The 26387-nt window shown below is 39.1% G+C and overlaps 1 protein-coding gene across 2 annotated transcripts in view; it reads left to right on the top strand.

Annotated features, from left to right (window-relative positions):
• Mnat1 (MNAT1 component of CDK activating kinase) overlaps positions 1-26262 on the top strand; it is a 155181-nt gene extending 128919 nt beyond the window's left edge. The window contains exon 7 of one of the 2 annotated variants that reach the window (XM_055595533.1): positions 25824-26262. In XM_055595533.1, the coding sequence (XP_055451508.1) occupies positions 25824-26057 (234 nt within the window). In that variant the 3' untranslated portion in view covers positions 26058-26262. The remainder of the gene's footprint in view (positions 1-25823) is intronic. The other variant, XM_055595532.1, reaches the window with a different exon arrangement.
• Positions 26263-26387: the final 125 nt, after the last annotated feature.

The following is a 26387-nucleotide window of genomic DNA, read 5'->3' as shown; positions in this document are numbered from 1 at the left end:
GCCTAGGGCTGGAGAGGTGGCTCGGGTGGTAAAGTGCTTTTCACACAGTTTGATCCCCCTGTGAAACAGTGAGGACTGTGGCACACTTGTCCCAGTGCTGGAGACAGGTGGATCCCTGAGATTCACTCGCCATCCAGCCTCACCTGTTTGGCAAGGTCCAGGCTAGTGAGAAACCATGCCTCTAACAGCAATGTGGCTAGCTCCTAAAGCACAACCATGGCTGACCTCTAGTTTCCATATATGCACAGGCACTTGTGAAAACACACACACAATGAAAAAGAGAAGGTTGCTTAGAAAAATTATAATGTATCCATCTTCTAGTCATGATGGAGTTTCTTTGAAATTGATTTTTAAATAAGGATTTGGGGGTCTGGAGAGATGGTGAAGAGTGGTTAAGAACACTTGCTGTTCTTCCAGAGGAACTGGATTCAATTTCCAGGCCCCATATGGTAGTTCAAAACCATCTATGATTGCAGTTGTAGGTGAACTGGCACCCTTCTGCTGACCTCTACAGACACCAGGCATGTGCACTGGGCACAGATATAATACGTGGAGGCAAAACACCCATATACATTTTTAAAAGGATTTTATTTATCAGAAAGGTATAGATTCATGCTTTTTTGTGAAATTCATAGAATGTTAAAAGGTAGAGCATATTAGGAACATGCTAAATGAAAAAGTTATGTAAGAAGTAGGCAGGTTTACTTTCTGTCACTTAGTAGAAACCCTTCCTGCTTTAATTCCTAGGAAACAGCATCACTCATTTGCTAAGTGTAGTACATTTCCCTTGTGTCATTCTTGAAACTATTTGCTTTCGTGGCTTTTTGTGCTTTCCCCCTTTTTTTCTTTCCTTGCTCCTGTTTCTTAGTTGAAGGAAGCCTCAAATACATTGAGGTAGAGTAGAAATCAGCAATACAAGCAGACAAGGGTTTTCTAAAAGCTTATTCTATAGACTTCAACATCTAACAAATGCAGATATCATGCTCTGCAGAAAGAAGGCTTCAGTTACGGAAATTGCATTTTCTGTTTGTCTTGGAGGGAGAGTAGAGCCCAGATCTGGGAACTTTTACCAGAGGTTGTACTCAAAAGTGGTCTGAACGATGTAGACATTGCCAGGTGTTGGGGAAAAAAAGTCTTTCTCCTAGCAGGAGAAAGGCATGCAGTAGCTCGAAGTCTGTCCTAATAGTTGGCCACATTCCAGGAAATGCAGCATTATAACTGAAATATGAAATATTGAAGGGATAAGGAGGAAGAACATTTTGAGAAAGGCTGGCAAAGCAGGTTTGGATTTAAGGGATTTCTGTGTCCTACAGGAGGGTTTACGTCTTATTACACAGGCAATTGGAGAGCTAACTAGTGGATGTTGAGCCGGGGGTATAGTGTGATGAAGTTACTCTTGTTTAAAAGTAACCAGTGACAGAGTATCCAGGCATCCATGTGACAAAACCGAAGCCAAAGGATACTAATTTACTGACCATGAATGTTATGCATAGAGAAGGCCAGCTTGGGCTAAAAGTGTCTTAGAAGCTGTTCCTTTTCTTTGTACTTTAATAATAAATTTGAAAATGGAAATTTTATTCTGTAGAGCTCTCATAAAAAGTCATAAGCAATTTGTTATCCAAAATGAATCCACTTCCTCCAGAGAAACAGATACGTAATACCACAGGCATTTTCCTTTCTAGGCATGGAGAGGACTCTTAAGTGTTAGAAACACACTAAATCTTAGGATCATTATGGTGTTACGTTCCCTCTGGTCCTGTTTTGGCTTATAGTTCATATTTTATGAATTTATTATTAGTAGTATGGCAAATTAGTTTTATGTTAGTGTTTGCATGTATGTAGAATTTTTAAAACTCCCATTTTCTTCTTCTTTATGTAGTTTTACCTTATATCACTAGTCAGTGCATTCTTACTGGACAATATTGGTAGGACTTTACACAACCCGTTTTCATAAATTACTATAGAATGTATTAGAGTTGTGTATCTAACTTAGGTTTTAATCTTAATTCTGGGTGCTATTTTATGAATCAGTTGTTTTTTATGTAAATAGGAATTAAATTTTTTTACTTTTCAACTCACAAGTCACAAAGTTTAATTTCAGATTTCAAAGTGACATTCTTTTTTTTTAATCTTTTATTTTTTTTTATTAATTACACTTTATTCATTTTGTATCCCCCCATGAGCCCCTCCCTCCTCCCCTGCCGATCCCACCCTCCCTCCCCTTTCTGCATGCATGCCACTCCCCAAGTCCACTGATAGGGGAGGTCCTCCTCTCCTTCTTTCTGATCTTAGTCTATCAGTTCTCATCAAAAGTGGCTGCATTGTCCTCTACTGTGGCCTGGTAAGGCTGCTCCCCCCTCAGGGGGAAGTGATCAACGAGCAGGCCAATCAGATTATGTCAGAGGCAGTCCCTCTTCCCATTACTATGGAACCCACTTGGACACTGAACTGCCATGGGCTACACCTGTGCAGGGGTTCCAGGTCATCTCCACAAATAGTCCTTGGTTGGAGTATGAGTCTCTGGGAAGTTCCCTGTGTTCAAATTATCTTGTAGCAGCTTTATTTGTAATAGCCAGAAGCTGGAAACAACCCAGATGCCCCTCAACTGAAGAATGGATGCAGAAACTGTGGTACATCTATACAATGGAGTATTACTCAGCAATGAAAAATAAGGAAATCATGAAATTTGCAGGTAAATGGTGGGACCTGGAAAGGATCATCCTGAGTGAGTTGACCCAGAAGCAAAAAGACACTCACGGTATATACTCACTCATATAAACATACAATATAGAATAAACCCACTAAAAGCTGTACATCTAAACAAACTAAGCAAAAGAGAGGACCCTAACTAAAATGTTCAATCCCCATCCTGAAAGGCAAAGAGGATGTACATCAGAAGAAAACGAAAATAGGAAACAACCTCGGAACCCGCTACAGAGGGCCTCTGAAAGCCAGAAGAAAACAGGAAACAACCTTGAAACCTGCCACAGAGGGCCTCTGAAAGCTTCTGCAGTATAGACTGTCAAAGCAGATGCTGAGCCTGATGGCCAACTGATGGGCAGAGTGAATGGAATTTTATGTAAGAAGTGGGAAATAGTAAGAGCTGGAGGGAACAGGAACTCCACAAGCAGAGCAAAGTGACATTCTTTAAAGCACTCAAGACTCCTGATGTCTTTAAGGCTAGCATGGCATTTCAACAAGATGCCCCCCAAGATGTCTTTTCCACAGAAGATCATTGCTCTTTTTATGGCAGCCCTCCTCTGTTGCCATTAATTTAATGGCATGGTCTAATGATGTTTATTAATTGCCCTATAATTATTATGGCAGTATGTCTAACCTGCTATCACAATCAGTAAAAAACATATACCTGACAGATTTTAGAATAGCCTTATCTTATCTCTGGGGCAAGGGCAGATATTATTAACCCTCTAAACTATCCTTATCACTTCTAAGCCCCCATCTGAGGCCATCTGCTTTAATCATTCCTGTCTGGGCCGCTTCCTCCCTCCATGACAGCCATGTACTTACTTCTCCCATACTAAGCATTGGTGGCTCTCTGGTTTCTTCCTCTCTGTCTTCTGGTTTCTTCTGCTTCCCAAGATCCTTCTCTCCCCAAAGCCCTGGAAACTTAGCCACGCCTACCACCTTCTGCTCTGCCCAGGTTTGGCCTTTTAATCAGCCAATCAGAAGTGATTTCTTAGGCAAGATTATAAACATTATTTTGAGGTACTTGAGTGTCTGCTTCTTTGGCCAGCAACCAGATCTTGTGGGCCAATAATTAGTATCAGGGTATGTAGCACCAGACCAACCTCTAATACTCCTCCAAACCACTCTCAGTTTTTGGGTTCTCAGAATTGTAATTGTTTCTTTTGTCCTACATGACAATGGCCTTGCTGCCACCCTGAATCACATTAAACTGTTTGTTATGGTTCCAGTATGAATTGACTTCCATAATCTCTGTCTTGAGCACTTGGGCCCTAGCTAGGGTGCTATTTTGGAGGAGGTAGAAACTTTAGGACCTGGTGCTTAGCTGAAGGAAGTAGGTTCCTGGGGGCATGCCCTTTGAAGGTTATACCTTGTCCTTAGTCCCTTTCTTTATCTCTGAGCTTGTACATCTTATGGTGAGCAGCCTTTCCATCTGCATACCCTGGGACTGTGATGTTCTACTTCACAACAGGTCCAGAAGCAAGAAGCCAAGTGACCATGACTTTTTAAGAGCACACCGAAGTACTGTTGTCTGTAGGTTTGAGACTGTGTCAGAGCTCTTAAACTTACTCGTTTGTGTTTGCATGTGTTCAGAGATTTTGTCAGTCTTGAGAAAACCACACTATTCTTTGAATTTCTCTGTATCTTTACCTCTTTTAATGGCCTTTTAAAAATCAACCTCCCTCAGGTTACTCTACTGAGAAGATGCTCTCTCTTTGATTTGGGAGCTTAGCTGGTACATGACCCAAGACAAGTTAGTAATATCTTCATTATTACATTATTTTGCTTTTCATTTTGGGCTTAACCCAGATACAACAGTAAGTTCTTTTCATCCCGTCCTTCTGTTTTGTCCTGCTTTTTCCCGAGATAATGTGCCTGTTAAACAAGTTCCTCCAGGTTTTACTTCATTATTATGGTAATGATATTTTTTAAATGTATCATTTTCAGCCTTAAAGTCTGACATGTGCTGAAAGAATCCTGAACCCCTGTGGATTTACACTGTGTTTATTTTTTAAGTAGTATATTGAGGGTCAAACTTACGTATCACAGTTACACATTTAAAGATGAAATTTGAGGCTGAACATGGCTCAGCAATTAAGAGCACTCGCTGCTCTTCACGATGATTTGAGTTCAGTTCCTAACACCTTCTTAAGGCAGGTACCAACCATCTATAAGGGATCCAGCCTTCATAGACACATGAGTGCACACGGTCTGTATAAAGTCACACAGTCGTCGTCCCCCCCCTCCCCACATAACAAATCTCTTACAAAGTTTTAAAAGTATAAATTCACCAAGTTTTAGGACATTCACAGTGCTGTACAGTCACCATGGTAAGACTTCTTTCCAGTCTTTTGCCTCCCAGGCCCTAGGAACAACCAGCTTGCCTCTGTCAGTGTGGATTACCCATCTGTTTTGAGTATTTCATGTTGGTATAGACATATAGTATGTGCCCTTTTATGTCTGCTTATTTTATGTAGCATAGTTTTTTGAGGCTCAGAACTCCATAGATTTTTTTAAGATCAAATAATATTTTCTGTATGAATAGGACACGATTTGTTGGTCTCTTATTTATCGATTGGCCTTTGACCTATGCCTGTAGGCTGCTTTGACTAACACTTCTGTAAGTGTGCTTACACATAGTTATTTCAGATATTTCTTTTCTGTTGCTATATGCAGAGAAGTAGAATTATAAGATCAAATTATAATTTAGTCTAAAGTTTGTCAATTTTGTTGATCTTTCTTTCTTTCTTTCTCTCTCTCTCTCTCTCTCTTCCCTCCCTTCCTTCCTTCCTTCCTTCCTTCCTTCCTTCCTTCCTTCCTTCCTTCCTTCCTTCCTTCCTTCCCTTCTTTCCCTTCCTTCCTTCCTTCCTTCCTTCTTTTTTTTTTTCTTTTCTTTTTTTCTTTTTTCAAGATAGGGTTTCTCTGTGTATTCCTGGCTGTCCTGGAACTTGCTCTGCAGACGAGGCTGGCCTGCCTCTGCTGGGATTAAAGGTGTGTACCACTACACCTAGTTCATTTTGTTGATCTTTTTAAAGAACTATGGTTTCATTATAACTTTTGTGTTCTCTATTTCATTTGTTATTTCTTGCCTTACGCCAACTTTGGGTTTACTTTTCTTTTAAAATTCCTTAATAATATTGGGTTATTGAATTAAAAAAGTTTTTCAGTGTTTTTCTATTTTAAGTCTTATTTTTAATTTAAACTCTTTATTTTTTTTATATCCCATTTGCAATCCCCTCCCTCCTTTCCTCCTGCTTCCCCCCCATCTCACTCCCCTAGTCCTCAGAAGGGGAGCCCTCCTCCCCTACCATCTGGCTCTTTTACCATCTGACCTCAACCTATCAAGTCTCATCAGGACTGCCTGCATCCTCTTCTTCTGTGGCCTGTCTAGGCAGCCCTGCCAGGGGGAAGTGATCAAAGAGTGGGCATCAGAATCCATGTCAGAGGCAGCTCCTGCTCTTACTAGGGAGCCCACATGGACCCTGAGCAGCCTATCAGCTACACCTGAGCAGGGGGTCTAGGTCCTCTCCATGCATGGTCCTTGGTTGGTGGAGTTAAAAAAAAAAATTAAACGTGGGGTTATTGCTATATCTTTTTCCTGTAAATGTTGGTATAGTGTTTATATTTTTTGTTTTTGTTTTTAAACAATACACTTTTTGGCCCATATTCATTTTTAATAGTATGCTTTTAAGCCTGTACGAATTCGTAAGTTTTCCTTTATTAATTTATAGCTTCATTCATTGTGATTGAAAAAGATGCCTTGTATGAAGTCAGTCTTGTTTTGTGACCTCACATATGCTGCTTCTTAGAGAGTGGTCTATTCATTCATGAGAAGTGTGCATTTTCCCAGTCTCACTTTCCAGGCTTTATTGATAATAATCTGCTTTGCTTCCTTGATCCAGGGGCTGTGGCCACACACTGGTTTCTCAGCTGCAAAGCCAGGGAAGGTCTGAGGCAATGGCAAACAAGAATGCCATGAAGCCTCTCTAACATTTTAAAGTGCCCTTTCCTTGACTCAGCATTCACGTGGTCACTGGAAACATTATTCTTTTCCAGAATTCTGAGGCTTTCTGATTGCTTGTTTTTCAGTGTTACTCTGAAAGGATGGGAGCTCGGAGCCACTTTTGAGATGCTAGCCTCCTGTAAAATATTTCATTTTATTTTGGTAAGACCACTTGTCATGTCTGGTGATATTTTTTTTTAAAGAGGGTGAAGAAGTATTGTCTATAGGTTTGATACTGTGTGTCAGATCTCTTAAACTTATATTTTTTAATTAAAACTTTATGCTCATTTATTAGCCATTCTCCACCCCCCTTTTCTTTTATTCAGCTAAAAATTCAAAATGTTTCTCTATTAAGTCCATTTGTGTGTGTTCATGCCACAACACACTTAGAGAGGTCAGTGGACAGCGGGTGCAAATCTGCTCTCTCCTCAAGTGCCTGTACTCACTGAGTCATCCTTGTTGCCCCTTATTTTTTCACTTTTATGCTCTTCTCATGTTCAGTGACCACAGGTCTGTAATTACTTTATGTATAATTTGACTCAGGTTTCTGTTAGCCTCTCCCTGTCATCAGAGATGACAGTATATTGAGCAAATCATCTTTGAACTTCGACTTCTCTTTGTAATTGAAAATATTTTCCTTTACTCCTTTCATTTGTTTCTGGATTCTTATCAAAATCAGACAAGAACATGCATAGGAAAATGTTTTGTAAAGCTAACTGAATGATCTAATCTTTCCATATGCCTTATCATTTATATGTCTTGTATTTGTTTGTCAATTAAAAGAGTTAAATGAGAACCAGTAAGCAGTGTAATAAGATGAACTGAGAGCTTTTCTGAATCTATTCTCTTCATTCCACATATTTTTTTAGTGGGTTGTGGTTATAGCAGAATATGCATATTTTGGGGGAATCACTACAGTCTAAGATGACTTCCTCAACTAAAGAGTGAAAAGAGAACAAACCAAGGGGAAAGCTACATCCTTAAACATTTTTCAGTCTTTTGCAATTAACATTACCAATTATAGTCTTGATCTTTTTATCCCTATAATATTAAAACATAAATTTATTTAAAAGTTAATTTTCTGTCTTAAAAATCATGCATCTGTTATCATTATGCATTTTTATATTTTCCTGTTCTTGGTAGAAGACCCAAGGATATTTTATGTGCTGTCTGAATATATTATTCTTTTATTGGAAAACACAAGGGTAATGGAGAGATGGGGTTTAGTCACATTTGCATATATTATTTTTTATTATATCATATTATAGCTTTTGTAATTTAAGTTTCCTTACTTTACAAGTTAAAGGTATGAAATACTATACTGTTAGGCACTACTCAGTGTGCCGTCTCTATGTCTATCTTAGGCAGTGTTGAAGCACTATATAATTATTACTGTACTGTAAAAACACTTCACTGTCTTGATTGTTTTAAACAATAAGTACTATTTATAGAAATACAAAATTATTCCACAGACATATTTTGCCAGCCATCTTCTTACATTACCACTCCAGTTTTAATGTATTAGATTTCAGAGAGAAGGATATTAAAAACCATGCTCATAACATATATTTATTGTCTTATGTATTCTTCCATTCATTTGTGTGTGAGGGGCATCATGCATATGCCCATGCATGGCACACCTGTTCGGTCTTAGGACAAGTTTCTGCCTTGTTGAGACAGATCCCTCTTGTTCTTGATGCAATGCTGCTTAAGTGTACATCTGCGTGATTGTGTCTCCACCTCCAACCCCCAATCTTGCTGGGATCACAGACATAGAAAAAAATCTCACTATGTAGCCCTGGATGACTTAGAACTCTCTGCGTAGACCAGGTTGTCCTTGAACAGAGATCTGCCTGCCTCTGTCTGCTGAGTGATGGGATCAAAAGCATGTGTCACTACACCAGGCCTTGCATCTGGTTTTCTATGTGTGTTCTGCGGAGTTACGTCACTTCATGAGACTTATACAGCTAGTGCTTTTACATTCTGAGCCATCTCCCAGACCACAACCCATGTTCTTATATTTCTTATATTTAATTTTATACCTCTTTAGTGTATGCACATATCAATATGTGTGAGTGTATGTGCTTGCATGTGTGGTTTATTCTTGTGTATGTGATGTATTGTGTGTTGTCCAAGGGCAACTTTTGGGAGTTGGTCCTTTCTTTGTACCATGTGGTACAGGGCTTGAAGTCTGTCATCAGGCGTAATGGCAGGCATTGTTACCCACTGAGCAATCTTTCAGACCTCATTTGTTATATTCTTTTATTTGCTGGTCCCAGTACATGTGCAAAAAAACTAATATGCTTAGTGGCTTATTATAATGTTTACAATGGATTTGTATTTTCAGGTTTAAACTGAAAATTGTGATTCTGTCATTCGGTTGCAGAAAGTGAAATACAAAAAGAAAAAAAAAATTCAGCCGGCAGCAGTGTGATATTTTAGTGTACAAGAAAGGGTGATTGTGGCATGTTAAGCTATTTTAAAATTACTAGAGGTGACAGATAAAATATCTTGTTTGGATATATCTAAGATGCTTAGTTAAACTAGTGAACATGTGTGTCTGCTTTTTAGTTTGCAGGATACATTGGTTTGTTCCAATAAAATTCCATAAAATAAATTGGAAAAGTTCTAGTAGACAAACACTTTAATTTGCATTTCTACAATTCATAGCTTTCTATGTGAAATTATCTCTGGTTTTCTGTCTAGTTCTGAAAATGACTTTATATCATTTCATAGAAAAATGAATAATGATGACTCTAAGGAGTTTTCTTGTAAACATAACTATTAGAGATTTAAACCTTTGTTCACCCTGAGGAAATAAATGCTTAGAAAGTTCTTACTGTAAATATGATTATAGCAATTTCCCATAGCCAATAAAATAAGTAAATGGTCAGCTGATGAAAAATTCAGTTGATGCAATTAAGTAACTAATGTGAAGACAGCTTCAGAGTTGCTGAGAAAGCCCTCAGGACCATCATGCAGCCCAAGCCCAAGTACTTTCACTCAAGTCCTACTGCTGTAGTTTCTTGAACAAGGTAAACTTGAAGAGTATTTCCCAACATACAGCTCTTTACTCTGTTTAGAAAGGTTTTTTTGAGAGATAGGTAGCATTTCTCTGACTTCTCTGTTTTTTAAGATATGATGTCATGTAGCCCAGGCTGGTCTCCAGCTCACTTTATCATTAAGGTTCCTTTTAAACTCCTGATCCTCTTGTCTCAGCTTTGGAAGAGCTGGGATTCTAGGCATGAACCACTGTTGGAGGTTGGTCTAATGCCAATTACTGGCTCTCAAGATCAGGTTACTGCCCACCGGATACATCCATCCTTGCTTGTATAAACCTGCCTAAAACATTATACCCAATTGGTTTATTAAATGGCTTATACCTGGGCAGGGCAGAATGGGGTAGGTGGGGCTACAGTTCCCGGGCTTGGTGAGGACAGAGAGAATCATGGGAAGGGACACTCATGAGGAGAGGAAGAAGGAGGATGCCATGATGTGTTAGTCTGGAGAAGAAATCACATGGGCCTGGAGGAAGGACTCCAATAATGGTGTGGAAAGACCCAGATGAAGAATATAAACAAGTACCATGGGATTATGTATGGAAGGTAGACCAGACGAGGAGGATTAAGGTGGATGGCTTTGGATGGGGGTGGAAGATGAATAGTGAGGCTATTGAGACAGTGTAAAAAAAATACCTGACCAGCCCAAGGTAATAAGGCAATTATAAATCTAACAGGTGTCTGTGTCTCATTATTTGTGACAGCAGGTTAAATAATACTGCCATGATAATCTTAGGGCTAACAAAAATAATATATAGCACAACACCTTTTTTAATATTTGCTACAACAAACTGCTGTACCTGCTGTTCATCTACTCAGTTCACAATGTGTCATAAGAAACTTTACTGTAGTAGAGAGGCAGCGGGTAATTTTATCTCAGTCTAGAGCTCTTTGTTAGGGAAAATATGGACTTTATATGAAAAATTCTAATGATAATGTATTTCCTTGTTTTATTTGGATTATGTCATCTGTGGATTTCTTATGTCTAGCTTTTGTTATATTGAGGTATATTCCTTCTAGTCCTACTCTGTCTAGGACTTTTATCATAAATATATGTTGGACTTTGTCAAAGCCTTCTTCAGCATCTATTGAGATGATGTGATTTTTTTTGCCTTTTAAGTCCACATAAATGGACTTTATAGTTATAGTTATAGTCATTGACTTGAGTTTGTTGAACCATTCTTGTATATCATAGATAAATCCAACTTGGTCATGGTAGATAATCTTTTTGATGTTTATTTGTTATTCTGTATACAAGTATTTTATTGAATAGTTTTTTTTTTTCATTAAAACAGTTTTGTTCATCTCTGTTCATTAAGGATATTGGCCTGTGGCTTTCTTTTGTTTTTGTCTTTACTTAGTTGGGTGATTATTGTGATACAACTAGAGGGAAGCTGGGGATTCTCCTTCCGTTTCTATGTTTTGAATAGATAAGGACTGGCTGCAGATCTTTGAAAGACTGATAGAATTCTCCTATGAATTCATCTGGCCCTGGACTGTTTTTAGTTGGAGGCTTTTTATTACTGTTTCAATCTCCTCATTTGTTATGGATCTATTTAGGTTGTTGATAGTTTCTTGATTTATTTTTTTGTGGTTTGGCAGGATCTAGAAATTTGTTCATTTCTTTTAAGTTTTCCAACATAAAGAAATATAGGTTTTTAAAATATTCCCTTTTAATATTCTGAATTTCATTGCTGTCTGTTTAATGTTCCCCTGTTCATTTCTGGTTCTATTCATTTGGGTCCCCTCTTTTTTTTTTTTTTTTTTTTTTTTGCTAGTTGGGCAATCAGTCTGTCATTCTTGTTTATCTCCTTGAATAACCATCGCTTAGATTCATTGGTGCTTTGTATTGTTTTGTTCCTATTTCATTTACTTCAGCTCTGATTTTAATTATTTCTTGGTGTCTATTGGGTTGTGATTTTGTTTGTCCTTTTTTTTTTTTTTTCCAAATGTTTGAATTGTACCATTAAGTCATTCATTTGTGCTCTGATTTTTTTTTTTTTTTTTCCAAGACAGGGTTTCTATGTGTAGTTGTCCTGGACTCTCTTTGTAGACTGGGTTGGCACTGAAGTCTAGAGATCCACCTGCCTCTGCCTCCCCAAGTGCTGGGATCATAGGCTTGTACAACATGGTAACTAGTTAGAATTTGTAACATAGTAAGTCCATTTAGTGTATGATGTCACTTGATTCTGATGATTCGCTGTTTATTTTTTGTTCAGATGACCTGTTTACTTGAGAAAGTAGGATATTGAAATTACCTACTATTAATGGATTTATGTTAATCTGTGTCTTTAAGTCCACTACTGTACTTTTCATGAAATTGGGTAAACCAGAGTTTGTTAAATATATGTTTAGGATAGTATTCTCTTTTGGGTAATTACTCTCTTTATTAGGATAAAGTATCCTTTTATATCTCTACTGATAAATTTTAATTTGAAATCTGTTTTATGTGATACTAGGATAGCAATGCCTGCTTGCTTCCTGGTTCCATTTGTTTGAGATACTTTTGTCCAGCCTTACACTCAAAGTCAGAGCCTGTCTTTAAACCTATATTTCTTGTAGACAACAGGTAGATAGATTTTGTTTCTTTTGTTTGTTTTTGTTTTTCGAGATAGGGTTTCTCTGTGAATCTGTCCTGGGCTCGCTTTGTAGACTGTGCTGGTAATCTGCCTGCCTCTGCCTCCCAGAGTGCTGGGATTACAGGCATGTGCCATCAAGCCCGTCAGGATTTTGTTTCTTGATTCATTCAGCCACCTGTGCCTTTTGATTGAAGAACTGACAGTTTATATTTAAAGTTATTATTAAAAGCTGTTCATTGATTCCAGGTGTTTAGTCTCTTTAAGTTCATTTAGCTGGTTCTTGGTACCTTCTTTAAACTCCCTAAATTCTTTGATAGGTTTATGATAACTCTCTTAAGGTCTGTGTCCTGGTTTCATCTAGGTAATTCTCATTGGTGAGCATTTCTATAGGACTGATGTATTAGGGAGGGGTGATTTTTCATATTGTTTCATACTTTTTCAATGAGATATGGGCATGTGGAGTTGTTTTGTCAAGTGGACCTCTTGTGTTAGGTCTGTGTGTGTTGTGGAAAGAGCAGGTTGGGGCAGAACACAGGATGTGCAGGCAGGTTTGGACCTAAACATTATGGCTGGAGCAGAATGAAATCAGATGATCACAGGGGCTGGTTGGCATGCAGGGTGTGTGTCCTGGTCTCAGCCTGGAGTTCGCCAGTAGATTTTGTGAGATAGGGAGTATGCATGGAGGGTAGAATCAGGTAGACTCACCTGGCCAGCTCCTGGCAAAGGATATGCAGGCAGGCACTGGCTGAGCAGGGAGGCTGCATGTCAGCTTGGAGGGACCTGTACGTTATGGGCAGGCAGGGAGCATCCAGGTGAAAGCCTAACATTAGGGGCAGGCGGAGGTGGACAGATGGAACACTGGAATGAACGTTGGGCTTGATCTGGGAAGAGCACACAGAGTGGAAGGCCACAGGCTCACCAGCTAGTCCACGTTAAAGAATGTATAGAACCTAGTTGGGCAGAAGAGTCCAATAACATATCCTTCAAAAACAGAATTCAAGGAAATCGTCATTAGTTTTTCTTTATTTCATTTTTCTTACCTTGTAGAGTAATGAAATAAAGAATGTACATTTTGAATTACAAGGCATCTATAATGTATTGAAGTACATTCTATAAAATCAAAATTTTACAATTCATGATTTGGATGTTGTCCTAGTTTGTGTTCTGTTGCTGTGATAAAGACCATGACCAAACGCAGTTTGGAGAGAAAAGGTTTATCTCCCAGATTACAATCCATCACGAAGGGAAGTAGAGCAGAAGCTTTGTGCAGGAACCCAGAGGCAGGATCTTGAACAAGTGCCATGGAGAAGGAAGCTGTGGGGGAAAATGCCCCCACAGACTTGTCTACAGTCTAATCTGATGGAGGCATTTGTCTTGGCTGAGGTTCCTCTTGCCAGATGATTCTCACTTGTGTCAAGTTGACAAAAAGAAAATACCAGCACAGATGGAAAAGTCACATGGAACATATTAGAGTGTGCTTTAAAAATGATATTATAGTAACATATGTATGGTTTCAAGCCATAGCCAGAAAAATTGTAATCTGGAAACAAAATAGAATACTGAAAATAATGGCATAATTTTTAAAATATGAGGAAAATATTTTCTTTACACGTGACGTTTTTGGTTTAAAAGCTATTTACCCAGTTAAGCGACTGGTCTGTTTACACACGGTGCTCAGCAAAGCCTCACGTTGGGCCATTGCTTGCATTAGCACATTATGTCTGATAATAGGCAGAGACTTCTTTCCCCCAAGCGATGTTGTGGTTTTACTTTTGGAAGAGTGTGAGTTTTCTGAGGGCGTATGTATAAAAGCCACATCTTCATAAAACAGCATTTAGACTCATTATACCCTGAGCCAGCACTCTTGCAGCTTTACAGATTTTTCTGCTGTCATCGCTGGTTTGGGGTTAGCTGTTTAGGAACTCAGTTTTACTTGCTGAAAATAGAATTTTTCATAGTTAAGAATAAGCACCAGTTTGTTTGTTTTTGCTGTTGGGGTTTTGTTTGTTTGTTTTGCTTGACATTGTCTTTCCTTATTTTCATTTGACTTATCTAAGTTGTTGACATCGAAAGGTTCCAGTGTATGGAACAGCTTTTAAGGAGAGGGTACTCTGAATGGAAACCAACTATGTGCCTTTGGCTTGTCCAGTCCCACTAGGCCTTATTTGTCTTTACATGCATCGTTGTATCACATCATACTATCACATCATACTATACTAAAAGTTTAAGTTTAGCTTAAACTTTTAATGCAATGAATTCAGCTAACACGACAGAACAAATTAAAACCTAAAGGGTGTTTGAAATATAAACATTTAAGAAAATGTATTTATAGCTGGACACAGTGGCACACACCTATACTCCCAGCACTCTGGGAGGCAGAGGCAGGTGGGTCTCAGAGAGTTCGAGGCCAGCCTGGTTTGCAAAGTGAGTCTAGGACAGCCAAGGCTACACAGAGAAACCCTGTCTCAAAAAAAAAAAAAAAAAAAAAAAAAACAACGAAATAAGTATTTACATATTGAAGGAAGTGATTTTACACTTTGTTCTACCCTGTTTCATCTTTACTCATGTAATCATCAGTTGATTTCCAGAAATCTTCCTGTCTTCTTTGGTGTTAATGGACAGCTTGCCCTCCACATAGTCCTCTTCTCCCTTCTTCCCCAGCTTCACAGTTTGTGGTGTTAATTGTTTCCTTACCCTCGTGTTTTAATCTGTCAGCTGTTATCATGGCCATATTTTATGTCTGCAGCTTTGCTAACCAAAGCCCTGATGTACTGTTTTAAATTCCAGCTAAAAAGGGGTGATCTTTTAAAATGTTTTTATTAATTGCTTGTAACCTTCATACATGCATATAATGTATTTAGCCCATGTGTATCCCTACATTTCCTTCTAACTCCTTCCATATTCACTCTCCTAGCTCCTACCTTCCCAAGGTCATGTCTTCACCCCTTTTTCTTCCTTTTTAAAAATAACCCACTGAGTCCAGTTTGTGCTGCCTATGGGTATGCGTCCATCAACTGAGAATGGTCTGTGTACAGGGGCCACAGTCTTAAAATAAGCAAAAAACAAAAACCAACCAACCCTCAGACACTTCCTTCACTGGCAGCCATCAGTGTCATTAGCTCCTCAGGTAGGCATAGGGACTTGTGGCCCTTCCCTTCCATGCAGGAAAGTTGACAGGCTTCATCTTTGCAGGCAACAGCAGCTACTGTGGTTTCCTGGGTACGTCAGCACATGGAGGTCCAGAGACACTGTTCTGCCTTGTTCTGGTTCTTAAAACCTTTCTCCTCCTTGTTTAATGATAGTCTCTGGGCTTCAGTGAGGAGGGATTATGATACAGATGTACATTTAAGGCTGAACAACCCACAGACACTTACTCTCCACACTTTGACCAGTTGTGAGATTCTGTGTTAACCACCATGCGCTGTATAAGAAGCTTCTCTGATGAGGGCCGAGAGGTGTACTATCCTATGGCTGGAGACATACCTGTTTAAACAGTAGTTTAATTTTATTTGCATGTAACAAAATAATAACAGGTTCGCCCATGAGGCTTGTGAATTCATGGTCTAATAGTACTAGGCATGTGTTTCTTTCTGTGGAGTAATTTTGAAATCCTATCAAAAATACTTGTTTATTCCTATAACATTCATGCCAATGTTGTGCCTATGTGTGTCATTATTGCAGCTTTCAGGGTTCACAGTTGGGTGAGGCTGTTGATAACTCTCCCTCCTTCCCCTGTGTATAGTACCTCTGGCATTGTAAACCTAAGCAGTGAAGAATCTTTCCAGTCAGTTGCAGCTTGGTTTTTTTCATGACTAATGTATCTGATATCTTCAACAAAAAGGACTTACTAGCAAGTAAGAGCAATACTAACTTTGAATTATTTGGGGGTGATTTGAACACCCTTGATCAATAATTTGAGGGAGAGTATTCCAAATTTGGCAGTGGGCTTTTTATTTTGGTAACCCATGCCCTCTGGGAGGAACATTTCCCCCTCCGTAGATTAATTCCAATTGTGTGTGTTTGGATAGTAGGTTTCCATATGATTTTTTTTCAATCCTTTTTTTTTTTTAATCCTTTCCTGACTCCTTTGTTCCACTGTCCTATTCCCCTCTGCACTTCACTCTCTCTTCTCTTTATTCCCCTTTCACCAAAACGATGAGTGCTGAGTGATTAAATATCTACAACTAGGTAGCTTATGATTATAAGATGTATAATATTTACAAATAAAATGAAAATAAAAGTATTTTGTGAATTCAGAGAAGGAAAATAGTAATTCTACCTGGACAACCCAGAAGAGGTGTAACCTGAAAGAGTTGTAAAATGTTCGGAACATTAGAACACAGAGGGTATGAAAAGACCTACTTCTGCTGTCCAGGATTAATGAATGCTGTTTCTAAAAGGCTAAAAGTATCACTCCTCCTTTGAGGAAAACTTTAGATAGCTGAGTCTTGGACTTCTGTTTTTCTTGGTGTTTTTGTTACCTGTTAAGATTCTTTAAGTCACTCTTGCCTCCTGTGTCCTGACTTCCTGTTTGGTCTTCCTTGCTGAAACAGCTGTTTAATGGTGCATTCACATTTACTTTTATGTAGTGAGGATTTTGGAATTTTGGTTTCTTTAAAAACACAGAAATATTATAAGACTATGTTTTTGTTTTAATCCCAGGTATGAGTATATGGGGCTGCTTTGCAGAAGCTGGCTATGATTTGCTTCACGCTCTGGTGAGGTTGTGATTTTGCCAGTGGCAGATAGTTTTTGCAATTGTGTGAAGTTGTGTGGGAACTTTTCAGAGGTTATATAAATGCCAAGGCACTGAGAAGCAGGCTGTGGGGGTGGAGTAGTTGGTTGGTTGGTTGTTTGGATGTTGTTTGTTGTTGGTTGATGTTAGTCGTGACTTGTTAAGTAGTCACACACAAAGAAGAAACAAGAAGAAATTAATTATCCTGAAAGCAAAAATCAAACTTGCCCCAAGGAACTCAAAGCAGGAAGTCGTCTATCAGTAATGTTGCTCCCGCTTTGACCTGACTTTATTCAGGAGTCTCTTTCCTCTCCTCTCTATCCTTTTTTCCCCCCTCTCATAGCTAGTGTTAGGGGGTTAAAAGGGAAGAAGAAAATGGGTGGAGAAGGGTGAAAGAAAGAAGAGCCCACAAAATAGCAAAGACTGGCTACACTAATTTTTTATCTTCATGTTTTTAAGCTCTGTTATATTCTGTGTACCCTGTATTTATTTTAATTCATTAATTTTCATCTGTGGATAGCCTTCTGCTTAAGTTGCATTTGAGCTGCTTAGAGGGGGAGCTTCCTAGTGATTTTTTTTTTTAATTGCCTGGTTTTTCCACATTGTCCTTTTCTTGCTTTGTCATGTCTTTTTCTTCATCTCTTGACATTAAATACTCCTCTGTTTCTCTCAGATTATTCTCTGATCTGTGGTTTAGGATGTTTAACCTGCCATTCATAATAGCGTTTGTGTGTTTGTTTTCTTTACTATGAGTGACATTGTTTTTGTTATTTCTGTGAAGCCCTTTTTATGGGAATAGTTTTCCATAGGCCTTGTGTACGGATACAGAGAATCACACTTGCTTCTGCCAGAGTTCGGTGAGCAGCACTGAATCTGGACCAGCTGATCTTAATTTGTTGGTGGTGAAGTAGCCTTAGTTGCTCTGTTTTCACTCCTGCCCTAGATGAGTTATAATCTTTATCATAAACTTGTGGCTACCTCTTGGCTGGGTAAGGGTGTATTTTCTATAACTGGTTTCACAGAGCACACAGAATTTAGAGACGGAGGCTATGTGTAGAGCCAAAGCCAGTTCCATTTCTTCCCTCTGGACGGGATTGAGGCCTGTCTCAGTGTGGACTATGAATCACTAGTACATAAAGTTAGAAAGCCAAACTCAGCTGGGATGTTCACTGCCCTTATTTTGACTTCTACTGTAATTTCTGGTATCTAAGAGATTTCTTTTAAGATTATTTCACTTGGGGACTGGAGAGATGGTTAAACACTTGTATTGTTTTTGCAGAGGACCGGAGTTCAAGTCACTGCAACCAATTATGGGGGCTCACAACCACCTGCAACTTCAGCTCCAGGCTTAACACCCACTTGTGCCACCTGTGGGCACTGAGCTCATGTGCAAACTCCCATACACATAATTTCACACCCTTTGTAAAGCTTATGTGATTCATTGTTATAGCCATTTCTGTGTGGGATGGGGGAGCTTGTCTTTCTTGTTCTGAACTGAGTGGCTGACCCTTGCACTGTGATTTCGTTACAGTAAAGTCACTGTCTAAACATTCTAAGTGAGGGTAAGAGTATGTATAGCAGGGAAAGCTGTGAGGCTTTAACAAGAATTCTCATCTTCCTGATTGACTTCAGGGTAATGGATGTGACGAATGGGAACTATGCTAGGAAACATGAACTGGAGTCAAGTAGAATGGATTGTGAATGGTAGGCTGAGGAGTTTGGAGCTGATTCTTTAGAGCCCAGAGCCAATTAATGTCTCCTTATATGAGAGTCGGGAGACCTTTGTCCTGAGAAGAATAATTTAGAAACCAGGAAAAGATGGAAGTGGAATGTGCATGCTATGAATCAGTTCCGGCACTATTAACAGTAGTCTATGACCGGGCCCAGTGTGGTGGTGCACACCTACGACCCCAGCATTTGGGAAGCTGACACAGGAGAATCATGAAATCTGGACCAGCTTGGGCAGCATAGTTGAATCCCAAGTATTCTGGGCCACATCTCAAGAACAGAGCAAAACAAAACAATAAAACTCAGCATAAGAAATAAAACAAAGATAGTCAAGATCTGAAATAAGATATATTGGTGGCAGTGAAAATGATATGTGGAATAAGAAAAAAGAGAATCAGTCAGAATGCAAATAAGCTAGTAACTTAATCTTTGAAAGAAAGTGTGCCAAGGCAGCACTGGGTCATAGAACCTGGGCAGATGTAGTCTGGTACTATGTGGCAAAGCTTTGAGGGCTTATGATAAAGCCATATATAACTTCCCTTTTGTAATATACAGAGAGAATAATTCTTGTGTTCTCAAAAACAGAAATTATATTTTGAGAGGCTATTCTTTTTTGGGGGGAGAGGGTTGGTCTTTGGTTTTTGAGACAAGGTTTCTCTGTGTAGCCTTGGCTGTCTGGGATTTGCTTTGCAGATGAGGCTGGCCTCGAACTCACAGCAGTCTGCCTGCTCTGCCTCCCTGAGTGCTGGGATTACAGGTGTGCACTACTGTGCCCATCGAGAGGCTATTCTTTGATTACAGACTATTATTACAATTGTTGTAGTTCATTATTATTTATTGTATAATCTTTTGCTCAACCTGATTTATAAATAAAACTTTCTATCATAAAGTTTATCTATCACACATAATATATATAATGCATCTTATGTGTGGGGTTTGGGTCTGTCTACAGTTTCACGTTGGTGATCTTATACTAAAATTGGCCAAACATAATAATTTGTTTTTGGAATAAAGAACTTCTGAATTTAAGAAATCTTTTCAATAGTTATTAAAAAAAAATCACCTGATCTGTTGGCTATTGTGTCTATTTCTGACTTTATCCAAGATTATTTTCTAGTACCTGCATTAAATACTTTTCTGTTGCTGTAATGAAATACCATGACGGAGGCAGCTTATGGAAGGAACAGTTTATTTGGCGTCTGGTTAGAGAGGGATAAGAACTCATCGTGGTGGGGAGGAGTGGCAGCAAGCAGCGTGGCCAAGAGACCATACTCTCTCAACTTCCAGAACCCTAGGGCGTGAGCAAACTGGCAGTGGGCTGGCTCTGTGAACTCTGTAAAGCCTGTACCCAATGATGTACTTCCTTCTCCCCAAACTGCCCTCCGCCCCCACAGCGCTGTGTGCTGGGGACCAAGTATCCAAATGCTGTCGGGGATAGTCTCATTCAGACCGCCACAGTGCCCAGTTCTTAAGACATTCCTATGTTTGTGTCTACTGCTCATACAGAATCTATCCTTAGAGCTCTATCAGTAGGGATGTCCAGCAATGCCAGCAGGAAATCACCATAGAATCCATTAATACGTTACCCTTAAATATTAGGTCTTCTGTATTCTTAATTCTTTATTCCTGATTTGAGTATTTTATACTCAAATATTTGAGTATTTTATACTTAATTCAGATCAAGGAAACATTACTTGGATTGCATGATTCATTTACAGTTATAGCTACTTTATCTGGAAATACCTAGTATAGTCTCGAGAAGCGATAAATTGTAGTGTGCTTCAGCTGATCTCTATAATGTTGTGGAATGAGTGGTGAATCCTAATGCGTGAATCCATGTGCCTACCGTGCAGTCTTAATTTCCAGATCTAAGCCTTGCTGTTCAGATGGCCTGAACACCTGCCATAGTTGCTGTCTTTGTTCCTGAGGACGTTGGTATAAATGTGAAGCAGCTTTATTATTTAGCTTATTCACCTGGCACCCTCATCTACTTGCTAGACCAATAAAGGGTAACATGATGTCTATCCATAAAAGTTAGGTTTTTTGGTTGGAGTTCATCAAGCCATATGGGGTTTTTGCTTGTTTTTGGTTTTGGTTTAGTTTGGTTTGGTTTTTGTCTTTTGTTTTTGTTTTTTTCAAGACAGGGTTTCTCTTGTTGCCCTGGCTGTCCTGGACTCACTTTGTAGACCAGGCTGGCCTTGAACTCACAGAGATCCCTCTGCCTCTGCCTCTCAAGTGCTGGGATTAAAGGCGTGTGCCACCACCACCAGGAGCCATGTGTTTTTATAATTAGCTGCAGAAGTATGGCTAGTATCTTAATCCTAATACCTTCCCCATTTATCTTAGCATGCACACTTATCTGTTCATTGTTATTCTAGTGCTGTCAGTAGACTAGCACATATTCAGTGGTATAGTTACTTTTTAGAATGTTTTATTTTATCAATAGTCTGAGGAGCCTATTCCTCAGGTTCTTTTTTTTTAATTATTTTTGTGAATGTGTTGCCTGTTTGGGGGGGGGGGGTACAGCATGTACACATTCAGAGAGGCCAGTGTGTCGTCCTCAGGAGCAGCATCACCTCCTTTGAAACAGGCCTCACATTGACCTGGTTCACCAATTAAGCTAGGCTGGCTGGCCAGTGAGCTCCACAGATCCTCCTGCCTCTGCCTTTTTAGCACTGAGATTAGAAGTCTGTGCCACTACACCTGTCTTTATATATGTGTGGCAGGAATGGAAATCAGCTCCTCTCCTTACATAGCAAGCACTTTACTGACTGAGTTCTCCCCTGGTTCAATACAAATATTGGGTAGCCATGGCTAAACATTGGGCGGTTGGTTGGGGGTGAGTTGGGGGATACAATGCATTGGATTGAAACCAGGACCTTGGACGTGTTAGTAGAGTTTTCTCCCACCAAGTAACATCCTACCGATGGGATGTGATCCTCAGGCTTCTTAGAGCCTTAGTCTTGACACAGAACTGTATTGGGACCGGTCTCTTTAATGGAAGATGGCATTAAATGCAAATTTTAAGTGGGCTGGCACCCTGCAGCTTGGCACAGTTCAGTGAGCCTGTAGACCAGAAGCTTAACCACAGTTAAGCTCAGTAGTTCATGGCCAGCCCTGGAAATGTAGGAAGACTCTGCCTAAAACACAAAGCATTAGAAAAGCTCACCCCACATTTTGAAAAGCAGGTCTTATTTTCTACGCTTCACTATTCTTTCTTACTTTGAAACAGTTCAGAATGCAATTCTTCACAGGACCTCGTAATTTAAGAGAAGCAGCTGATGTGAACTCGTTTTTATTTCCATTTCAGTTCTAAAATGTGTTTCAGGGTTGATCTCAAAGAGGCTGTGACAGGTGCTCGCAGAGCGCGCACTGACTTGCTCCATGCTCTGCCCCTTCTTGATCCTTGTTTGAGCAGCAACAGAAGGAATCAAGGACAAGATGTCTGCCAGATGGTCAGTGCAGGGCTTTTAAGGGGAAGGAAATAGTAAGAGTAGTCCCAGAGACACTCTGTCCGGACCTGAGGAAGTGAAGTCTTTCTAAAGGAAAGTGTAAATTATACCACCTACTGGGGAATAAGAGCTGCTAAAAGTGAGAAGCAAAAAGGGATGATGTAAATTGAAGTTCAGGGAAACCATCAAGTCCAATGTTCATGCTCCTCTAAGGTCCACTGTTTCATTTTCTCCTCCATCTCCAGAGTCCACTAGTGATTTTGATATACAGTGACAAAGGAAGGCAACTTTAGGCAGAGCATAAATTAGAGTTCAAGATGTCCTTTGTATAAGAATTACCTTATGTGTTTTTCAAAACATACTGTTAGGCTTTATTAAGAAAATTATGATTTTTTAAAAATTGAATTTAGTCTGTTTTCAGTAAAAATAAGGGTATAGCTACCAAAATAAGCAACCCCACAGTGGTTTCTACTTCTAAGACTTATACATATTTAAAATAAAGCCATGAAAAGCAAAAATATTTTGGCATTGCCTAAGAAGAGCTGTTGTGTCCAGGTCCCAAAGCTTGGCTTCTAGAAATGAATTCGCCTAAGATATATTCCTTGTTTTGTTATATAAAACTATAAAAAATGATGCCGACCTCTAACATAGCCCCAGGATGTGTCATTGAATGACCACAGAAGAATAAACATAGGTATGGAGTAAGGTGGAAAAAGGGGCAAAACACTGAATTCTTGATGTCTGGTTTCAGTGTGATAGAGCCTTAAAATACTTTGGCATACCATAATAATTAAAGGGTTTAAACAGTGAATTAAAACACCTAGAAACAAAATCATACAATTGAATTGTAAGAAGGAACTATATTTTTAACTTGATTTAACACAGATTGCCTTGGTTCAAATATATTGAACCACCTAACAGCAAAAGTTTTGTATAGCCCTCGAGATCAAAAAGAGTAATATAAGTAGGGAGGACTCTTAAAGACCACAGTCCCAGACATGTTTAATGTAAATGACTGGAGAAGGAAAATGCATTTTCTTCAGTGCTACGCAAAGAAATTTTAATTGACTTATTTTGGCAGTGAGAATCGTACAACTTACCATTAATAACTCAAATTTAACAATATTTGCTCATTGCTTTGGATTATGGCTGTGTTCAAGAAGTACTATTTTCAAACACTAATTAATCATTTTAGATAAACTTTTAAAAAATGCATTTATGGCCTCAATGAGTATGACTGTTTATTACATTTTCCTTATAAAAGCTGAACTGTTTTATATACTCTTTATGGAAACAGTGCACAGTCATAAATTAGAAGATGCAACTGTTTTAGGTATTTTACTGGGCCTGCGTTTGCCTGCCAGCAGTGCAGCTGTTTCAGGTTTCTCAGCATAACATATAAAAAGCCGTGTGCACACTGCAAGTTTATACTGGACTTGCCAAGCCAGAGACGTGTGACTCAACTCTCCCAGAAGCCAGCCAGACCAAACGTCATGAATCAATAGTTAGCTGCACATTGGCTTTTATTACCACTGTGAAAGCGAATTCCATTTGTGATTGTCATTTTCTGACTGTTGACCAACACTGTAGTGCTTGGGAGCCAGAATGCCACCTTTCTTTTGAGGCTCTGAGAAGAAAGTAATGTACTATTATCTGGTATGTGGGTGAAAGCCAGTTAAAACAACTCAGTAACTGAGGATGTAAGTTCCATTTTACCTATAACAGTATTTATTTGTGTGATCATCAGTGAGTCTCTCGTGGCAGGAACTGAGTTTTACCTTGTGAGGCAACTCACCACATACCCTGTTTAGTGATAGGAATCCCTTTAGGATCTTTTTGTTTTGTTTTTTTTTGTCTTTTGTGACAAAGTCTTACTTTGTAGTTTTGGCTATCCTGCAGCTCACTGTGTAGACCAGGCTGGCTTCGAACTCAGGGAGATCTGCCTGCCTCTGCCTCCCGAGAGATAGGATTAAAGGTATGCACCACACTCAGCTTTATCCAGCAGAATCTTAACAGCTTGCATTTTGTTGTGCTCTGCAGGGTAATAAGAAAATAACCTTACAGTCGTGTGATAGATTTAATAAGTTCCTGTGAGACTTTAGGCTCTGCAAGGAACATTTAATGATGCTAGCTCATCCTCAGAGGTGTATAACATGGCATAACCCGTGTTTTATTTTCTCCCTTAAATTCTTCATCGAAATACATTTCATGATACTGTAGTTGTATATAATGTTTATGGTTATATTACACAGAGTATCCACTATTAGTGCTCTTTATAACTTACAGATAAGTTTTGGGGATATATAACAAATAACCTGTTTACTATAAATAGACTATCCAGATAGTTTTAGATTGTTGTTCAATAAACATTCGTTTTTTTTCTCCTTTGACTTTTACCCTTGGCAGAAAAGCAAAGATCTGGGTTAAGACCAAGATTTGTGACAATGTGAATAAATTATGTCCAGTTCCGGGAGCTTGGCCTGTCTCATTTCGACAGTTCCCTCTATTTGGTCCCTTAAGTTGCCATATATATTTTAATCATACAAGCTTATTAAACATAGACACAAACAGAAAACTGACTTGTTATGTTAGAAATAAGAAGTTGCTCATGCATTAAGATTTCAGCACACAGGAAGTTTGAATGAATGAGTAGAAAAAGTTCCAAGCTATTAAAATGTCTTACTTCCTGATTTATTCATCTGTCATACTTGTAATTCTGAAAGTGGGCAAAGCAGCTTTGTTTTCAGGGACTATGTGGCTTCCTACAGAGGCATTAAAGCAAGGCTGCAATTACTCGTTTTCCTGCAGTGGTAATGGTCATGCTGACAAGTCATTTCTCTAGTTGGATTCTCTTATTCTTTAGGCCTGTTTTGTCTATTTTTATGAAGCAGACATTTTTCATTGATAAAAAACCTGTGAGAGTAAAGAAACATCATTATCCTGTCTTTTGAGATCAGTTCAGTACTTCTGCACTTACTCTCTGAGTCATAACATTTTCAGAGTAGGCTTAGTGTCAGATTTCTTGGACATGTCAACTCTAAGGTTTCTTTTCTTGCATAGAAGGAGACAGTACAGTTTGGGGTACGGAGGTGATCTTGCACTATTGTTTGCTCTCTTCCCTGCCCCATTCATTTTCCTTATTTAAGGATTTGCTTTAAAATGCCTTTGTGAAAATATTAGTAGCATAATAGTGTCATGATGTGTATCTCTTAAGAGTACCCAGAACGGACAGCATTCATTGGATGCCTAAACCGTCACCAATGAAACAAACCAGTACTGGAAAGTGTAAAACTGCACATTTTAACGTTTCATTAGAATGTATGGGCTACAGCTTCAGGACTCCTCTTTGACCTCGCTGTTCCTTGTAACTTAGTGGTAGCTGGACAACCCGTGCATACAGTCGGCAGGTTTCCTTTTAAAAGGTGATGTTCGCTTATAAAAACCTGAGCATTTCCATCTCAGAACTCCTTTTAAAATTAGTAATCAGTCTTACACTTGCTTTGTAAAGGGTCACCAGCTTATGCTTTTCACATCACTGCTGTACTTGTCATTTCCTTTCAGGTATTTGAACCATGTCCGAGCAGCATCTCCACAGGATCTTGCTGGCGGCTATACTTCTTCCCTTGCGTGCCACAGAGCGCTCCAGGATGCATTCAGTGGGCTTTTCTGGCAGCCCAGATAACGTGCATTTTCTCATTTATAAGATCTGGATCTTGGAGCCAAACCAAGGGGCTTGAAAGTAAAGAGATTTGTGACATCCCAGTTCGCGCAGCCGCACAGCGGCACCGCCTCTAGTTGCTGTGTCAAGTGTTATTACAGTCTGGACCGAGCTGAGAAATGTGCTGCATATGGAGTCACGGAAGAGATTTATTTTTTACTTCTATTCTTCGGAGACAGAGCGAAGCATTGAGCCTCATCTGATAGGAAAGAAATAAATGATTTGCCTATGTATGGAGTTGGCTTATGACATTTTTTAAAAATAAAGCTTGACTTTATGGTACATTTTGTGGTTTTTCTCTTCTTACAGTATTTTCTGGAACACGTTTCCAAATGCCTTTTTGATTATAACATTTAGTGTTAATGTCCAAGTCTATATTTTTCCCATAAAACTTCCTTTTTTTTTCT

The sequence above is a fragment of the Psammomys obesus genome, unplaced genomic scaffold, assembly GCF_907164565.1.
Source record: "Psammomys obesus unplaced genomic scaffold, mPsaObe1.curated_primary_1811, whole genome shotgun sequence".
NCBI classification, from domain to species: domain Eukaryota; kingdom Metazoa; phylum Chordata; class Mammalia; order Rodentia; family Muridae; genus Psammomys; species Psammomys obesus.
This window is presented reverse-complemented; position numbering and strand designations above follow the sequence as displayed.